The sequence below is a fragment of the Desmodus rotundus genome, chromosome 12 (assembly GCF_022682495.2).
Source record: "Desmodus rotundus isolate HL8 chromosome 12, HLdesRot8A.1, whole genome shotgun sequence".
Taxonomy (NCBI): domain Eukaryota; kingdom Metazoa; phylum Chordata; class Mammalia; order Chiroptera; family Phyllostomidae; genus Desmodus; species Desmodus rotundus.
This window is the reverse complement of record NC_071398.1, coordinates 41,773,127-41,791,140: the sequence shown is the minus strand read 5'-3', so window position 1 is coordinate 41,791,140 and position 18,014 is coordinate 41,773,127. Positions and strand designations below refer to the sequence as shown.

Here is an 18,014-nt window from a genome sequence, read left to right as displayed (position 1 = left end):
TTAAAAAAAAAAATACTCCATGGCCAGAAGGGTACATAAAATTATTTAAATGGGTAGTAAATTATCGGGGGACGGGGTAAACAAAGCCACCCAATGCCATGCCCACCCCCCCTCCCCCCCTTCTCCCCACCGACTGGGAAAGACTGGTGGACAGCAGGGAGGAGACAAGGACTTGAACTGCAACTGCCACATGACTCGGGAGGGCTCCTTCGCTGCGCGCCCCCAAAGGCCTGAGCTGCTCCATGTCTGGGGCCCATCTGGTGGCACTGGAGGCCAGCAACACCGCACCGTCCCTGCCCCCATGCAGGCACAAATCCAGGGCAGTTTGTTCCTGCAGCCCATGCCATCCATCTGGGAAGAATAAAAGGTGATTCTACAATCTGCAGCCACTTGTGATTTCAAACTATTTAATTGGGAATGAGCAAGATATAAAACAATTTTTCCTCTTTATTACTCATTGTTTTTAAAAGATTTCATTTTTAGAGAGAGGGGAAGGGAGGGGAAAAGAGGGACAGAAACATCCACATGTGGCTCCCTCTTGTTCACCCCCTACTGGGAACCTGGCCTGCAACCCAGGCATGTGCCCTGACTGGGAACAGAACCAGTGACCCTTTGTTTGGCAGGCCAGCATTCAATCCACTGAGCCACACCAGCCAGGGATATTACTCACTCGTTTTTTTAAACAAAAGTCACTATTGTCTAATTTCCCTCATTCCCCAAAGGCCTTTCTGTCCTCCAAAGACTAAAGCTCTAAATGAGGAGCATCTTCTGGGCCCTATTTCTCAATAGCCCTTTGCCTGGGAGGAAAGCAAATTCCTCCAAGGGCCCATCCCATATCAGAGGAGGGTCCCACCAGCCACAGAACCCGCAATACCCTAGGGAGGGCTGAAGCTGCACTCTGAGCTCCCCGTGGGCATGCCAGATATAGTGTAGATGCAGCCCAGCTTCCTGGGCAAGGTCCTGACCACACTTGGTGCAAGCAAAGGGGACAGGAGGGGTGCAGGCCTCGTGCACCTGGTGCCACCTCAGAGAAGTGGCCTGCCCAAAGGGTTTGCCAGTCAGAACAGGGGAAGGTGGGCTGGGCAGTGGTGATTACAGCCAGCAGGGAGGGCCTGGTGGTGGGACAGTGGCTGCACTGGTGGGCGATTAGGGCCTTGGATGATAGGAAGGAGCAGTTGTAGGTGAAGCAGATGAAGAGGGTCCCCTGCAGCTTCTGGGCCATGTTTGCTGGGTGCTCCCATTTCATGTGATGTGTGCTCCTGGAACTTGGAGCTGGCGAAGGCGAGGAGGCAGCAGGTGCACTGCAGAGCCCCCAGATGGCCTAAGGGTCGTGGGAAAGGTCAGGGAGTCCGGCAAGCTTCCCGGACCTGTCCCATGCCCCAGAATCATGACAACAATTAGCATTCAGTGCTCACTGTATGCCAGGGCTGGACAGCAGTGCAGACGGATATTGTGGGGCCTGTTTTATGGACGACCAGACTGAGGCTCGAAGTTAGGAACTTGCCCGCCCACCGTCATGAATTTAGGAAATGAAACGCAGTCAGGGCTGGAACCCAGCGAGTCTCTCCTTCCAGTATAGCTGTGTGAAGAGAGCGCAGCCTCTGGAGCAGACTGGCTCTACTCTTTCCCAGGCAGGTACAACAGTTTCCTCATCTGGAAAATGGGGTCACAACCATATCGGTATCTGCCCGATAGGGCTGTTGTAAACAATAAATGAACAGATTTATATAAAGTGTGTAGAATACTTTACACAGTGGTTTGCAATTATTAACTATTAAAATGAAAAGCTGCCCCACAGCAGGGAGCTGGCCTGGCACTCACAGGTAGACTCCTGCATTCTCCTGTTGAATATAAACAATTCCATCAGACAAGGCCACACTGACTGAATCAAGACGCCAAACTATGCCATGACAGCATCTGAACACAGACAAACATGAACATCGTCCAAGCCACAAAAATGACCAGACACCCCCTGTCCTAGCCAACATGAGTGGCTGCTGCTGCTGCACCAGTCACCGCTCGTGCCTGCTGTGTCCCTCTGCCTTCTAGATAAGACTTATCAAGAGAGCCAGCCACAGAGCTGCCCTGCTTCGTGGCACCATCCAATCCAGAGCAAAACCCCTGTTCCTGGAACACTTCCCAAAATCACCTACCACAAACCCAAATCCTATAATCAGTCCTTTGTACAAAACAGTGCAGCCCTGGCCTGGCCCTGGCCTGGTGTGGCTCAGTGGATTGAGCACTGGCCTGCGAACCAAAGGGTTGCAGGTTCAATTCCCAGTCAGGGCACATGCCTGGGTTGCAGGACAGGTTGCCAATAGAGGGTGCACAAGAGGCAACCACGCACTGATGTTTCCCTTTCTCCCTTCCCCTGTGTCTAAAAATAAAATTAAAATTAAAAAACCTAAAAAAACCCGCTCCATTACTGAGGTGCCTCGCGGTGCCCCTATGGTGTATGCACTTCTTCAGTGCAGTGAGCCATAAACTTGTTGACCCCAGGTGTGTTCCTGGGGGTCTTGGCCAGAGGGTATTGACACTGGCTGTCACTGTCACAAATACTCTGCCTCAGTTCCCTCCTCTGACAGTGACGACCAATTTCATAGGGTCCGTTAGCAGGACTGAGTATGAGAACGGGTGTTAATGTCCTAGCACATAATGAGCATTCAGTAGGAGCCGTTGCTACTTTCGTTATCCTCAAGCTTCCTCTTTTCTGCTTCCAGTCCCTGTAACAGCCCAGGGAGGTAAGCAATGGCAACCCCACTGTGACAGGGAATGAAGACCCAAGTCACACTAAAAGCCTAGGGCAGAGTTCGAAGTGGAACCTTGGGGCTCCTCTCAGTTTCTGCTCTTTCCCAGCCACATCTCCCACCCCATGCCTCTCTGGATGACACTCTGCCCCTCTGAACTGCACCCATCCATACTTATGTGGACAGAGCAGGGTGGGTACATCTGGGGGTAATCAGGGTAAGATGGGGAGTGGCAGTTCCTGTTAGGGCAGCTCCCCAACAGGCAAGTCCCTGCAGCGCCCTGGACACCGAAATGCTATAGAAATCCTTTTAGCATCAGTTCCTGCACCCCACCCTCCAGCCAGCTGTACGCACAGATGTCGCCCCCTGTACCGCAGGGACTCCTCTTTTGGAAGAATCCTGCTGCTCCATGGTCTCTTCAGGAAGCAGGCCCTCCATGGTGACTTAGGGACCCCTCTGGTTAAGAGAGGGGCCTACATGACAGAATAGTAAGTCAAATTTAGCCATTCATCTGTCACCACCCTTAGAGAGCCCGCTTTGACACAGAAGCTGTCCTTGCCAGCCTTTGACCCTCCCAGATACCATGTCCCTTAACCTGATGGAGCTCTTACCAGAGAAACTTCAACCCTCCCAAAAGATCCGACTCCCTGGGTTTGTGACTCCCCTTAGAGCCATCACACCTGCGTGAAACCTAAGACCTACATCAAACAAGCTCCCCGAACTCGAGTGCAGAGCCCTCGATCTTTTGACACCATCCTCATCCCCGTCCCTCCCACGTGTCTTGAAGCAGGTAATGGTACCCACGCTTTAGCCCCCGTCTTCCCGGGAGACAGCCTTCTCTGACACCCTGTAACTCTTGTTCCACCCAGAATCCCCGTCTCCCACGCGCGCTTTCAGCTGCTCCCCTCAAGCATGTCCGGCTGCCTCAAGCATCGCCCTCGGCTCTGCCCTCTCCAGGCCGGTAGCCCAGGTCTCCGTTTTTTTCCAAGCGGCAGAAGGCTGCCTTGCGTTGCGCCTGTCAGTTGCTCGTCACCCAGAGGGAAGCAGTGTAGGGCCCACCGACTCTCAAGGTCCCGGTGGTTTCCACGCCCTTTTCTCCTGATGAGCCTCTCGAAGCCGAGATCCCGAATTGTCATCAGGCAGTGAAGCAGTCGTGCCCACTCAGTCCTGAAAGTAACGGAGGGTGTCCTTCTCTGCAATGGGGCGCGTTATGATGACGTCTAGAGCCGTACAGACCTAAGCTTACTGCGCAGACGAGCATGGCGCTCCTGGCGCGCAGGCGCTTTGGCTTCTTCATTGTTCAGGGTCCTGCGGCAGCCGGAGTTAGGGAGTGAGCTCCCTGGGACCGTTTTGCGCAGGCGCTGCGGAGGGCTGTGTCCCTGAGATCACGCCGCCTAGATACACCCCCCTCCTAAAAGGAGTGACGTCAGGTTAGAGCCCCGGAACGCGTCTGGTGGTCCCCAAATCCCGGCGCTCCGACCTCTTCGGCTTCCGTCCGCCGACTCCAGGGGCGGGGCTTCTCGGCGGCGGAGCAGCCTCCAGCGACTGCGCCCTCCCCGTGTACCGGCTCTTTGCTCGGTTCGTGATTTGGAGGAGGGGTGCGGGTAAAAACAAATGCGTCCTTGAGGGAGAAGGTGGTTGGAGGCCGGGTTTCTCAGTTTTTGAAGCAGAAAGGGAAACGCAACCATAAAGAGGACCGGCCAGGACTGGGAATAGGGTCTAGGCGCCGGATATCTAGGTCCCTGGGAGTGATACCCGAGAATGGAAGGAGACAGGATGAAGAACTGAAATCTAAAACGAGAGTGGGAAGACTAGGAAATAAAACGGCTGGGTGCTCCCTGACCCCGGTCTTCCCCATCGCTTGCTTTCCAGCTATGCCTACACCGCGGGGTGACGTGACCGCCTTGTTCCTGGGGCCTCCGGGCTCCGGAAAGTCCGCACTGATTGCAGCCCTGTGCAACAAGGATGTGGACGTAGTAGAGATCCCCGATGGACGGCCAGACTCCGGGATCCCCAGCCTTCGAGCTGCGGGCCCAGGCCTCTTCCTGGGCGAGCTGAGCTGTCCTCCTGCAGCGCCTGGTCCCTGGGCAGCGGAGGCCAACGTGCTGGTCCTGGTGCTGCCCGGCCCCGAAGGGAACGACGAACCCTTGGCACCAGCGCTGGGGGACGCAGCGCGGGCCGCACTGGCCCGAGGGACCCCGTTGCTGGCTGTGAGGAACCTCCGTCCTGGGGATTCACAAAATGAAGCCCAGGCCCGGGATCAGACCGCGGCCCTGCTGGACAGCGCGGGGTTGGAAGCTGTGCCTCTGTACGTACTGCCAGAGGACTGCGGCAGCAGAGAGGGCTGCGAGGAATTGGAGCGCCTGCGGGCGGCGCTGCGGAGCCAGGCGGAGGCGTTGCAGAGGTGAGCAAGGCGTTTCTGGGTGGGTTAGGGAGAGCTGGCTCTTTGTCTAGACCTCACCGGAGGCTGTTTAAGATCTTCCACCCTCAGCCCAGTCCCGGAATCCAACCACCTCCTCCCTCAGGGCAAACCTTAAAAGGGATATCTACTGGAGGCCTTGTTCCTAAATCCAATCCCGCCCCTCAGAGCAGGTTTTGAGGTCAGTGTTGCGCCAACCCAGCAAGCCATCTGTGCTTGACCCTATTCTGTCATCCAGGCCCTGCACTAGCCAAGGGTCAGCTGGAGGTCCTGACCTGTCACCCAGGCCCCGCCCCTGTGAGTGCTCTGAGGTCACCAGCCCCACTCCCTAAAGAGAATTCTAGAAGAGGCTGGGACCTATCACCCAAATACTGCCCCCAGGCAGAAGTTCAGGAGAAGGGCTCACCCTTCTAAACAAGCTTGTGGTCCTCACGAATATTTTACCCGAAGACTAGTCTCGAATCTTCCTCAACCTCCCCCGTCAGCTTGGTTCTCAAGTGACCCCAGTCACTCTAAAGCCACACCCTCAGTGAGCTTCGTTATTTCTGAGTGCTCTCCCCCACTGCCTTTCTCTCATCTCCTCTCGTTTCTGTGCCCACTTGCTGGCTACCTCCTGAATTTTCACCCCCAACCCCCAGCCGCCTGATTTCATAGACGTCAAAATGAGGCCTGGAGAGGGGCAGTTTCTCCTCTATGTCCACTGCTCATCCGTTTTCCTTAGCCACGTACCCCTGGGAAGAACTAGTAGATGAGGCTTCTCCCCTCGTGTTTACTCCTCTCCTTACACCCACACCTGGTGTCAGGAAAAAGCCCTCTTGCTGACCTTGCCCATGTTGGATAGTGAATAGTGCTGGCTTTTCCTGTAGTCTACAATACAGTTGTGATTCTGTCCTTGCTCCAGGCCCCACCCTCTGTGTTCTGACCGCCCTCAACGGCCTTTTCTTAACCTTGCAGGTCCCTGAGAACAGCCTTGCCCACAGGCTATTCCTGGGAAGACAAGCTAGATCTGGATCTAGGCTCTATTGGAAACCTAACCTCATTTAAGTGGACCCATCCTTGTTTTAAGCCTCTCCCCTTTATTCATAGCCCTGGTTTCTATTTGCTGGGCCATCAGCTGTCCCCCTCCCTTTCCTGCTCCTGCCTCACTAAGGATTATTCAGAAAGCTCCACCCTTGTTGTCATAGCCCATCCCTGTGCCCCTAGCTCAGCTCTCAGGCCTTTAGCCTCTCTTCTGCCTTTGACCTCATCCCTTCTGTCCCTACAGGCTGCTGCCGCCTGCTCAAGATGGCTTCGAGGTACTGGGAGCAGCTGAGCTGGAGGCCGTGCGTGAGGCCTTTGAGACCGGTGGCCTGGAGGCAGCGATGTCCTGGGTTCGTGCTGGCCTGGAGCGACTGGGCAGCGCGCGGCTGGACCTGGCCATAGCCGGCACCGCTGACGTGGGACTTGTGCTGGACGTGCTGCTCGGGTTGGATCCTGGGGACCCAGGTGCTCTGTCTGCTGTGGTGGCGCCTGCGGGGCCCACGCCCTACCCTGCCCCAGAGCGCCCCAATGTGGTGCTCTGGACCGTGCCTCTGGGCTCCGAGAGCACTGTTGCCGCCCCCCACCCGACCCGCTACGACGCCCTCATCCTCGTCACCCCTGGGGCCCCCACTGAGGAGGACTGGGCCCAGGTCCGCCCCTTGGTGCTACCGGATGCCCCACTGGTCTGCGTGCGTACAGACGGCGAGGGCGAAGATCCGGAATCTCTGAAAGAGGAAAAAGCAGAGAAGTCCCTTGGCGAGAGCTTGGAGAACGCAGGCGGAGGGGCGTTGGAGAAACGTGGCACTGGATCTCAGAAAGCAGGCGATGGGGGAGTTTCAGAGAAAGGAGGCAGGGAAGGTTTGCAGCAGGTTGGCGCAGATGCGCAGCAGTCCGGCGGTGGGGACACAGGGTGTGTGGCTGCCTGGAGCCCAGAGGACGAGACCTGGGAGGTGCTGGAGGAGGCGCCACCGCCGGTGTTCCCCCTGCGCCGAGGCGGACTCCCAGGGCTCTGCGAATGGCTGCGGCGCGCGCTTCCCCTGGCCCAGGCAGGGGCGCTGCTGCTGGCGCTGCCGCCCACATCCCCGCGTGCAGCCCGAACCAAGGCTGCCGCGCTCCGGGCTGGGGCATGGCGACCGGCTCTGCTGGCTAGCCTGGCAGCGGCGGCAGCGCCAGTACCTGGGCTCGGCTGGGCCTGTGATGTGGCACTTCTACGCGGTCAGCTGGCAGAGTGGCGGCGGGCACTGGGGCTCGAACCTGCAGCACTGGCCCGACGCGAGCGTGCGCTGGGCCTGGCCCCCGGGGAGCTGGCAGAGCGGACGCGCTTCCCCGGCCCGGTGACACGCGCAGAAGTGGAGGCGAGGCTGGGTGCGTGGGCGGGTGAGGGCACTGCAGGGGGCGCAGCTCTGGGTGCGCTCTCCTTCCTGTGGCCCGCGGGTGGCGCGGCAGCCACCGGTGGCCTGGGCTACCGTGCGGCCCACGGCGTCCTGCTGCAGGCTCTGGACGAGATGCTGGCAGATGCGGAGGCAGTGCTGGCACCCCATGCGTCTACGCCTGCACAGTGAGGGGTGAGGTGAGGGCCAGGGCTTCCGGGGTGCTCTGCCTCCTGGCTATTTGGCTCTGCCAGGGGTTGAAGACTCTACGTCCCGTTTAGAGGAACAGGGTTTAGGGGTCCAGACGCTGGCATGGGATGTCTGGGGCTCTGAGATAACAGAGTAGGTGAGCCACCACTCCGAAGCCTGGGTGCCTGAGGGGGTGAGACTAGCTCTTGGTTGGGATATGTGACTTCTAGTCACCCAGGTTCCTGGGTGTTGAAGGGGTGTAGAACCTCGGGGTCAGGACTCCTGATTTCTCTGGGGATCACAGGGCAGCATCCCCAGACTTGTGTCCTGAAGGGAGTTGAGGGGTGGGACTTCTAGAAGGGGATATATTATCTTAGTTTTCAGGAAAGTGATATAATGGACATCTCGCCCTCCAGGGATAGGGGGAGTCCAAGCCCTGATTCCTGATGGCGGAGGTCTTCCTCATGGTGGGTACCCCAGGGAGCTGGAGCTCTTGGACTTATGAGCCACAAAGGGATAGGGATAGGATAGGGGTATAGGGTCTAGGTTTTCTAGGGGGAATAGTTCTGCACACAGCCTCTCAGTTCCTCAGGTGGGCTTTGCACCTTCATGGGGGGACGGGGCACTCTCTGGGGTCTCAGACTCCTGGCTCCCAAGAGGGCTGTGGACCTTGGTTCCTAATTCCTGGATGGTGGGAGGTCTGGTCTAGAGGAGGGAACAGGCGGCTGTGTGACAGCTAGAAATCCTTTGGTGTCTTAGGGACTATGGAGATGTTTAGTATTTGCTCCTAGTGTGGGGGGAGGGGCCTGGTGACAAAGACTCATTTCTTGCTGTAGTGGGGGAGCATGGCAGGCTCTGGGGGCAGCCAGACACCAGGAATGAGACCTTCTGGATATGGGAGGGCAGGAACCCATAGCTCAGAGGCTTCTCTTGCAAATCCCTACTGGACTTCAGTCCTCTGTGACTCTGATTGCTCTCATGTCATAGGTGCTAAGTGATTTGGGAGCTCTCTGGGGACTGTCTTCCTCTCTCCAGCACTCTTTTAGTGGTTTCTACTTTTGGACTTGGTTTCTTCTGTCATTAAACCTGAACCCTTTCCAGCCCTGATATTTTTGTACACCTGCCTTTCTGGGGAAGCAGCTGCAGGGCTGCACTAATCCCAGCGTTTCTGTGTTGGCTCCCCTGGGCATGCTCAGGAAACACTACCTTCTGGTGTACACAAGAGTGCGCTGCGGTGAGCAAGGGACCCAGCAGACAGCAGCGCAGCGTTCCTGCCTGTGTGGTAATGTTCTGTGAAGGCGGAAACCACAGTGCCTGGGATGTTCTAGGCTGCCAACTGCATGCAGAGGAGCAGCCACAGGGCACAGAATTCCTCAGTGTCAAAAACAGAAAGGAGGGAGGCGGAGCTGAGAGGCCTTCTTGCAGAATCCCTTTTATGATGGTTGGGGAGAACAGAGTCCAGAGAGGGCAGGCTCTCGTCCCAACAGCACACAGCAAGGCCCTATATGGCCTGGCTCCTGCCTGTTCTCATTCTCTGCTCCATCCCATCCCCCAACCAGCTTGCTGGATCTTCCTTCTGATGCTCGACCTTGGGTCCTGCCTCAGGACCTTTGCACTTGCTGTTCATGCTGCCTAGAATGCTCTCCACTCGTCCCTCACCCCCCCCCCCCACACACACACACAGAATTTCCATGAGTGGCTCATTCTGTCAGGTCTCTCAAATGTCCCCTCAGAGAGGCCTTCCCTGACCACTCTAACTGAGGTAGCTCATATCCTGCCCCCCATTATTCATCCTGGCAGGTTAATTTTCCTTGTAGCAATTAATGACTGTAGAAAAATTATTTATTTACTTATCTATCAGCTATTATCCCCTTATCTGTCTTGGTCTTTGCTATACCCCCAGCACCTAGAATAGTGCTTGACACACAGTAGGTGCTTTATAAGTATTTTATTTTATTAGCCAGTGGCAGAACTAGGGCTGACATGGAGATTGTCAGCCTGTTGCCACCCCACAGGGAAAAAATTGAGCTGGGGGGAGGAACAAGCACCTAATGGCAGAGAAAGTGCCCGTCTGCAAGGTGAGGGGCCTGGAAAGCAAGCAGAGCTTTGCCACCATCTCCCTGGGTGACTTGGACCAGTGCCTTATTTTCTCTTCTGTGAAATTTCCTTTGACAGCCGAAGGCAAGGGTGACTGATCTGAGGCACAGACACTGGAGGGCTGGCTCCCCATCTCCAGCTTGAACTCCCATCTAAGCTGAGATGGCCAAGACAGGGAAAAAGCATTTGGCTCTGTACTGAGTAGCTCCAGGCATTGCGAAAGCTCTCAGCCTTAGGGAAATGAAATTCTATCAGCACAGTGCTGAGGTCAGACAGTCCTGCTGACTTTGGGGGTGACCTTGGGCAAGTCACCCAGCAAATGGTATCTACCTCCCAGGGTTATTGTGAGAATTCAGCGTATGTACCCAGGTACATGCACTCTCTCACACAGCAACATACTGCAGCCCCTCCTGAGCAGCCTGGCACACTGGAGCTCAAGAGGTAGCCTGGCTGCCCTTGCCCACACGCCCTCAGCCTGGGGCAGCACCAAGACGGCGCTAGTCTGGGCATCTCTGCTCACAGAATGCCCTCCCCTTTGCCTGCCATGTTGACACCACCTTTGATTTGGTCCTGTCTGACCTCTCCCCTCCCCTGCTCCCAATTCCCTCTGCCCTTATGCCAGTGGGGTTCATGCCAGAGATTGGACCTGAGAAAGCAAGCCCCGCCCCAGCTTCGTTTGCATGCGTCTCTGCTGTTGGGGGGTGCTGGTTGTCTTACTATATGTAACTGCATTAGCACTCACGGGTGTCACAACTGCCTTTTCGAGTGGTTGCCTTTTAACTCATGACTTTTGATGGCACTGACTTTTAGACTTTGGGGAGGCATAAGATTGCTAGTGAGGCACCTGTCTGCAGGAGCATCCAAGTAGAAAACACTGAGTCTCCCTTTTGGACAGATCACTGGCTGCCATTAGGGTGTGTCTACATGGCACCTCCAGGCCAGAAGACCCACAGAGGCAAGAATCCAAGGAAATGGATGATGAATCTTGGCATCGCCATTGGTCAGAAACAGAACAGGCGCAAAGAACTTGAGCGATGAGACATCTCATCATCTAAGCCGAGTTTCCTACATTTCTGCATAATGATGGAGGGACTGGTGTCCACTGAGGTGGAGAACCACGAAAGGACGAACCAAGGGTGTGGCTGGCCTGTGGTGCTTTTTGGAGGAGTGAATAAAAGTGAGTAGAAATGCCATTCTGTGTCTGTTCTTTTGGAATTTGAAGGTAAAAAAAAATACTTGGGATTTTAACTGGAGCTGACAGCCTAGACTCCAGGGTCTGAGGGGGGAGGGGCTGGGGGTCTGGGCTCCTGGGTCCGAGGGAGGAGGGGGCCAAGGGTGGGGACTCCTGAGTCTTGGGAGGGGAAGGACAGTGGGGGTTCTGTAGAGGAGAGACTTCCTTGGGCTGGAAGCAAGAGACTATCTGTATCTGAGTTTGCCTTCCTGAGGGTTGGGGTGGGCCAGTGACTGTTTTGACCTTGGGGGCTTGTGATGGTAAAGCGCCTTTGATCTGGAACCAGCTGGGCACATTAATGCCTCCAACTTGTTCGGCCCCTCTACAGCCCCGCCCTTAGACGGTGCTTCTCATTCCGCTCTAGTCCCGGCCACGTGATTTGCTCAGCCAATGGGACAACAGGAAACGGTGCGCGTGGAGGGCTGGGAAGTGCGCCTGCACTGGGGCTCCTCTCGCTGCCCTGGGGACCCCGCCACCCCTGCCCCGTCAAGAAGCCCCAGGTAATCTGCTGGGTGGTCAGAGATGTTGCCCAGTCATCCCTGACACCCCAACCCGCAGCCAGCCAGCCCTCTGAAACCGGGCGACCTAGCTGACAGGCAACTGGACCCAGCAGGGACCCGCTGGAGAACCGTTCAGCTGATCCGAGACTGAACTGCTGACTCACAGAATCATGAGCAAACTCAAAGGTGACTGTTCTAAGACACGAGGGTGGTTTGTCACGTGGCAAAAGGTAACTAATACAGGCTTCTTCCCTCTCTGTGATGTGGTCTCTCTTCCCCCCTCAACACGACTCAATAAATACACTTTTAGCTGCGTGACCTTAAATGTCACATCGCTACTCTGAGCCTGTTTCTTTTCCTGAAAACAGGAATGGGAATAATGGAGCCTATCACATGGAGGCGTGAAGATAAAATGAGAAAGTGCCCCTAAGAGGCCACGGTGGCCGTGCATGCTGTTCACGGAACACGTCGCTGCCACAGGACAGAGTTGCACTTCTTGGTCCGCATGCCGTTTGGTGGCGCCACGTGGCCAGCTCCATTCAGCGAGTTGTGTTAAGTCACTTCTGCGCTGCAGCATTTAATCACCCGCATGAGACTCGCCTGGGCACTTTCCTGTGCACAGAAATGGGCAGCTTCCGGTTGGGGTGGCTCTGTGCCAGTAATGAGCAGAATGCCCGCGGAGGGGGCCAATCATGTAGGGGAAGGAAGAATCGGCCTGTTGTGAGCGAGTACTGGTTCAGCAAATACTGTTCCTCTTCCTCCCACTGGAGGGGGGGGGAAACTTCCCTGCTCCCGAATGTTGGCTTTGACCAGGCGATTTACTTTACTCAGTGCAACGGTAGCAGACCCGACCTCCGCAGGGGCCTTCAGTGTGCTTGGCTTTTGGGCTCCTGTGACCTGCCATGGAGCCACTGATCCCAGAAGACTGTCAACCCTAAAAACTTGAATCTTCTTTCCAACACTAGAGCCATATCAAGACAATCCATGACCAGAAGCAGAGCCACCCTGGCCACCCACAAATGCTTAAGAGGAAGAATGCTTGTTGTTATAAGTCTGTTTTGAGATGCTTTGTTACACAGCATTATTGCACATGGGTTGACTAATACAACTTTGCTGCTTTAAACCACTGAGATCAGGGACTTCTTTGTTACTGTAGCATAATCTAGTCTGTCCCGATCCAGGACAACGTTTAGCACCTGCCAACTAATGGCCATTTCACTAAGTGGCACCTATGACAATGATTACTATTTACTCAGACTATTGTCTCTAGAATCACCACTGTCTTAAAGGTGCTAGGCACTGCACTAAGCGCTTTCTTAGTTTTCTTTCATTTGACTCTTACAACAACTCTGAGTTTGTAACTATTAATATCCACATTTTGCTGACATGAAAACAGGCAAAAAGAGGGGAGGTGACTCAGGAGCAGTAATCACGGACTCTGGCCCCCTAGAGGTTTGACCCAAGGCACATGACTTCACTGTGTGTGCCTCAGTTTGTTCGTCTGTGAAATGGGGGTACTAATAGCAACTTCAGAGCGGCTCTAATTATGAAATGAGGTACAGCATGGAAAACATTTAGACAGGGGCCCAGCAGGGAGTAATCCCTTAATAAGCTCTGACTGGTGTGGCTCACTTGGCTGGGCGTTGTCCCACAACGTGAAAGGTCCCCGGTTTGATTCAGGTCAGGGCACGTGCCTGGATTGCAGGTTCCCTCCGTCACCGGTTGGGGTGCGTAAGAGAGGCAGACAATCCAAGTTTCTCTCCCTCCCTTCCCCTCTCTCTTAAAATAAATAAATACAACTTTTTTTTTTTAAAGGTAGGGTTTTCCCTCTCTTTCTTGCAAAGAGGGGATTCCCAAAGGTTGAGTCTCCAGCTTCTTGCAACGCACCTCCCCAACATGTACCACATCACAAAGACTGGCCAGGCTTGCTTGGTTAATCTGCTCGCTTTATAGGCACACAGGGAGCTGCAGGCTGAGGACAAAGGGGAGACACGCCACACATTCCTCAGTTCCTCACTCGGCTCTGCCGGGGGGCTGGGGGGCTGGCAGGCAGTCTGCTCGGCGCAGGAAGTAGAGATAGGAGGCTGAGGGCACCTCGGCCCCGGGCTTGGTGTTGCAGGCACTCTCTGTAGCGCAGCCCCGAGTGGCAAACTTGGTGTTGATGATACCTGGGAGGGGGATTTCAGAATGGACTCAGGGAGCCCCCAATCCTGCCTTCCTCATGACCTAAGAATCTTGATCCTGCTACCTCCTCACCCAGGTCTTTGGGGCCACCATCTCCCCTAGAACCTGCAAGCATGGACTTTCAGTTCTGGGGGGTCCCTGTGCCCTCCTCCAGAGATCCAGGTGCCCCTCACCAGCCTGCACGTTGCCAGCGAAGTAGATGCAGTGGGTTTCCTGGCCAACGCAGTGGGCTGCCTTGGTCCCCGGGCACGTCTCCTGGAAGGGTACGACGCAGGCAGGGCACTGGAGGCCATTCTCAGTACGATTGTTCTGGGGAGCTGGGCGTGAGGGCGTGGTATGAGGTGCAAAGAGACGTTAGATCCTTTCCCCAAATCCCCAGTAACCCTGGGGCGCAGTGGCTGATAGTGGATGCTGCATCTACAGGAGTGGAAGCCGAGGCTCAGAGAGCAAGGTGCCCGCCCAGTATTACAGCGTGCAGATCGGTGGTGGGCTCTCGGGCGGGCTGGAAGGGGCTCCCCATGCCAGGCTGAGCTGGCACTTACCCGGCACCGAGCCGCGGTTGCAGCCATCACTCTGGCAGCAGTTCGTGTTGGACACCATGTAGTCCTTGGGGCCCATGGTGGTGGATACAAAACCCGAGTAGCAGTCGCTGAACTTCATGCAGGCCTTGTAGGTGTTCACCGAGTGGCGGCCCTCTGCGGGACGGGGTCAGGAGAGGGGGCCTGGGTACAGCGGGCCCCCACCTGGGGTATCTCCCACCCCTACAGCTCCCCCACCCCATGACTTTCTAGGATGGCCTCTTCCACCCCTCCTAAAGCCGTACCCCCTTATCTGCCTGGGGTGCAGTCTGGCGTGGTGTATTAGGTAGCTCTCCTCACCCCCCACCTCACTGCCATAGCCCCTGGTCAGCCTGTGGTGGCTACTTGCTGTTCCCCATTGCCAAGCCCAGGTCTGCCTAAAACAGTTCCTTCTACCCCACTGCCACGCCATGGCCATCCTCTAAAGGTCCTGTGGACTGTGGTCTTTCCCAGGTTGCCTACGGCTGCCCTGCAACTGTGTGAGATGCTGGCTTCCAGCCTTCAGAGGCGTGGGGGGTCACTTCCCACAGACCCTGCCCTCACACCAACACTCCCTGTCTGTCTAGGTGGTCTCTTCCAGATTTCCCCACAGTCTCTCCCCAGACCTCCAACTGACGGCCCACTACTGCCCTCTTCGCTACCCCCAGGTCTTGCCTTAAATAGTCTCTTCGGGTCTCCACCGCCTTCCCTCCTCCCCACATGTGGTCTCTTCCAGCCCAATTTAAAGGTCTCCCCTCTTCACCCCACCAATAGGTTCCCACCCCATAATTTCCTCTCCTCCTCCACCCCCAGGGTCTGCATCTCCTTCCCAAGTTGGGGGTGGGTGTCTTTTCAATCCTTTCCGGTCCTCCCCCCACCCGCCAGTGCTGGATAGGTGAGTGGGGCGGCCGGCGAGCTCTCTCTCCTTCCTGACACACCCCCTCCTGCCGGGATGGTTCCTTCCTACTTTCAAGGTTGCTGTTCACCTGCTGTCACAGCCTTTCATTTGCACACGTGGCCCATATCGCCCCCCGCCCTGCCCCTTATGGTCTCTTCCATTGCTCCCCATCTCCCCCATCCCGTCTCAGGTCTGGGATGTTCCCTTCGATTTAAGTCATCCCCTCTTCTCCCACCAGCCTCCCCTCCGCCCCATCTCTACTTCTCCGTGTTTTGGGGTTACCTTCCCTCTCCTTTTATTTCTCTCCTCCTACCCCGACATCATTCCTCCTCCTCCGGTAGGAAAGGCCTCTTCCAGCCCGCACTATGCCCACGATCCCTGGGGCTCCTCCTTCCCACCCCCAAGGCCCTGCCTGATTGCATTACTCCCACCCCAGCCCCTTCCTTCTCCTCTATCTGCGTCCCACCTCTTGCACATTCGATTCTTCCCCTCGCGCTACTTGGTTCCCGGTGTCCTTTCCTCACCTCCTCCTGCCTGAAAAAGCCCCTGTATCTGCCCCCCCATCTTCTCTTTTGGAGAGTCTCATTTTCAGAAATCCCTGACGACAATGATTTCCATAGCTCCACTGAATTCACATCCCGCCATCCACCTCGAGAGAGCCTTTTCCTCTCCCCTGTCCGCCCTCCACCGCGACGGTCCCTCCCGTCGCAACCCGCCTCCCTAGGGCGGACGCTCCGCGCTCTTACTGGTGCTCGACTCCCCCACGATGACCACGCAGGCGTCCTTGCCGGCCTCGCAGGTCCTCATTTTTCCGCTGCACGTGGGACCGGAGCCCCTACACACTTCGCAGCTTAGAGGGCACCCTGCAGTGTGGAGGGAGGGCCAGGCCGTAGTCCCGGGTGGTGTGGGCTAGGCTCCTGGAGACGCCGTCGGGGGAAGGGGTGGACTTTTGGGTCTAGGGGAGGAGGACGGGTGTCTCCCCGTTCCTGGGTGGGGCATTGAACGCTGGCCCGGGAACTGTCCAGCGCTCTAACAGGGACGCGCTCGTGATGCCAGCAAAGCTGCTTCCCAGGGCGGGAAACGACTCCACCACGAGCCTGTTTACCTAATTAATTACAAGGCTGGGGACTTTGGACGCTCGGGTCCTCTGAGAACGCTCAGGGACAGGGAGGGGTCCTGGGAAAGGTTTCCATGGACTTTTGTGAAGCTTCCAGCTGGTTCCTGGATGTGGGACCCTCTTTGTAGGAACCGTGTGTACACAGGTCTTGTAGAGAGTAGGAGCTCAGGCAGGGGTCTGCACCCCAGTTCAAGAAGGGAGAGCGAGGACCAGGAGGGCTGAGGGCATGGACCCCTTTGTCCTGACAGACAGGGCAGCTGGGGGCCCAGACCCCTGGGCCCTGAGGAAGGAGGCACCTGCCTGAACTCCTACCTCAGAGGGAGGAGGGCCCAGGGACTGGAACTGCCTTGAGTCCAGGAAAAGATCTCTCCCCCTTCCCCCAGTGTGAGGTTTTTTTTTTTTTTTTTTTTTTTTTTTTTTAAGATGTCCCTTTGTAGTCATGCTCTCATTTTCTAGAATTCAGATGGCTTATTTTGAGAGCCCTCCTGGGGGACAGAAGATTCAGAGCCCACCATGCCCCTTCCTTTCTCAGAAATCCAATCACAAGAGCCTTTGAGCTTTCCCTCTCAGGGGTCCCAGGCTTCCTCTTCCTTTAGCCTCTGCCTGCAACATGAACCTGGGTTCCCAGGACACCTCCTCTTTCCTTCTGGAGGCCCTCACTGAATGCTCTCTCCTAGTCCTCTCTCTCCTGAGGACCCCAGGAGTCCAAGCCTCTGGTCACTTACCCAGACCCAGCAGGGTGCACAGCAGTGTGAAAGCCAGCGGGAAGGTCCTCGGTGTCCCGGAGGGCTTCATGGTGTGTGACCCAGCCGTCCCCGGTCCCCAGCACTTATAGGAAGCCGAGGAGGGGCGGGTCTGGACCCACCTTCACCCTGGGGTGAGAAATAGCTGAGGTAAGATCTCAGGGCAGGCCTCTGCGGCTCTGGGTTGGGGAGGTAGAACCAGAATCCAAAAGGGACAAGGGCGCCTTGCGCCCAGCCCCTTCCTCTACAGGGAGCCCCAGAGTCTGGGCTTCCAGTGGCCTCTTCCATCAGGACCAGAAGGGCACCTTTCCTGTTTTCTCACATCCCCACCCCCCTCCCTTTTTTCTGGCCCAGGGTCAAAGCCAGGTCACTTGATCCCCTGTAGGTGTAGAGCAGCTACAAAGACTGACATCCTTTCTCTTCTCTCTTCCCAAGGAGGCACCTGCGTGGGTGGGGCCCCATTTGGGAGCACCCAGCATGTCCAGGCTCGCTTTGCCTGGGAGCCTTGTCTTTCTTCTCTTCTTCACGGGCTTGGCTCATACTCCCCGTTCTCCCCGTTCTGTGTCCGGGCCGTCTCCCTATCCTGCCCCCGTGGAGTTGTACCTCTGGGTCTCGCGGGGACCGAACAGAAGGGAGTGCCTGTCAACCGGCAGGGACGGACGTGGCACGAAGGAGACAGAGGCTCACAGGTTCCATTGGGAAACTGAGGCATGGGTGGTGGAAGCACTCTGGCTGGGTGTGTGTGTCTGGTTTGGGCTCATGCTTTGCGTTTTATTTAGGTTTTGCACCCACTCTCTCCTGGCCTCCGGCAAAACCCTGAGAGAGATCTGAGATTTTTTTTTAATCCTCACCCGAGGATATGTTTATTGATGAGAGAGAGACAGAAAGCGAGAGCGAGAGAGAACGGTCGATCGGTTGCCTCCCGGACGAGCCCCGACAGGG

General features: G+C 56.3%; 3 protein-coding genes and 1 long non-coding RNA gene across 8 annotated transcripts; 2 read left to right on the top strand and 2 right to left on the bottom strand.

Moving 5' to 3' along the window:
• Positions 1 to 338: 338 nt before the first annotated feature.
• ZNF576 (zinc finger protein 576) lies at positions 339 to 3,559 on the bottom strand. Its single transcript, XM_024569434.3, is given in 5 exon segments — positions 339 to 1,057; positions 1,059 to 1,255; positions 1,257 to 1,321; positions 3,102 to 3,134; positions 3,137 to 3,559. Coding segments are annotated over 5 exon segments (651 nt in total). The 5' UTR covers positions 3,186 to 3,559; the 3' UTR covers positions 339 to 750.
• A 486-nt stretch (positions 3,560 to 4,045) lies between these two features.
• Positions 4,046 to 11,035, top strand: IRGQ (immunity related GTPase Q). 5 transcript variants are annotated; one of them, XM_053915407.1, is made up of 4 exons: positions 4,211 to 5,151; positions 6,431 to 7,551; positions 8,162 to 8,212; positions 10,738 to 11,035. In XM_053915407.1, the coding sequence occupies exons 1-4, from the start codon at positions 4,622 to 4,624 to the stop codon at positions 10,878 to 10,880; spliced, it is 1,845 nt and encodes a 614-aa protein (XP_053771382.1). In that variant the 5' UTR covers positions 4,211 to 4,621; the 3' UTR covers positions 10,881 to 11,035. The 5 variants fall into 5 exon arrangements, 4 of the variants coding, with proteins under 4 accessions (XP_053771381.1, XP_045058855.2, XP_053771382.1 ...); XM_053915406.1 differs by adding an exon at positions 4,046 to 4,177 and having other exon boundaries at positions 4,620 to 5,151; positions 6,431 to 10,879; XM_045202920.2 differs by having other exon boundaries at positions 4,195 to 4,325; positions 4,620 to 5,151; positions 6,431 to 10,879.
• A 383-nt stretch (positions 11,036 to 11,418) lies between these two features.
• On the top strand, positions 11,419 to 12,696 carry LOC139440375 (uncharacterized). Its single transcript, XR_011650584.1, has 2 exons — positions 11,419 to 11,803; positions 11,942 to 12,696. It is a non-coding gene; the product is annotated as an uncharacterized lncRNA (long non-coding RNA).
• Positions 12,697 to 13,506: 810 nt separating this feature from the next.
• On the bottom strand, positions 13,507 to 17,368 carry PINLYP (phospholipase A2 inhibitor and LY6/PLAUR domain containing). The gene is made up of 5 exons (XM_045202954.2): positions 17,055 to 17,368; positions 15,959 to 16,075; positions 14,300 to 14,452; positions 13,931 to 14,074; positions 13,507 to 13,741 (listed from the first exon to the last, which is right to left on the bottom strand). Exons 1-5 carry the CDS (start codon positions 17,122 to 17,124, stop codon positions 13,587 to 13,589), a joined length of 639 nt encoding a protein of 212 aa, XP_045058889.2. The 5' UTR covers positions 17,125 to 17,368; the 3' UTR covers positions 13,507 to 13,586.
• Positions 17,369 to 18,014: the final 646 nt, after the last annotated feature.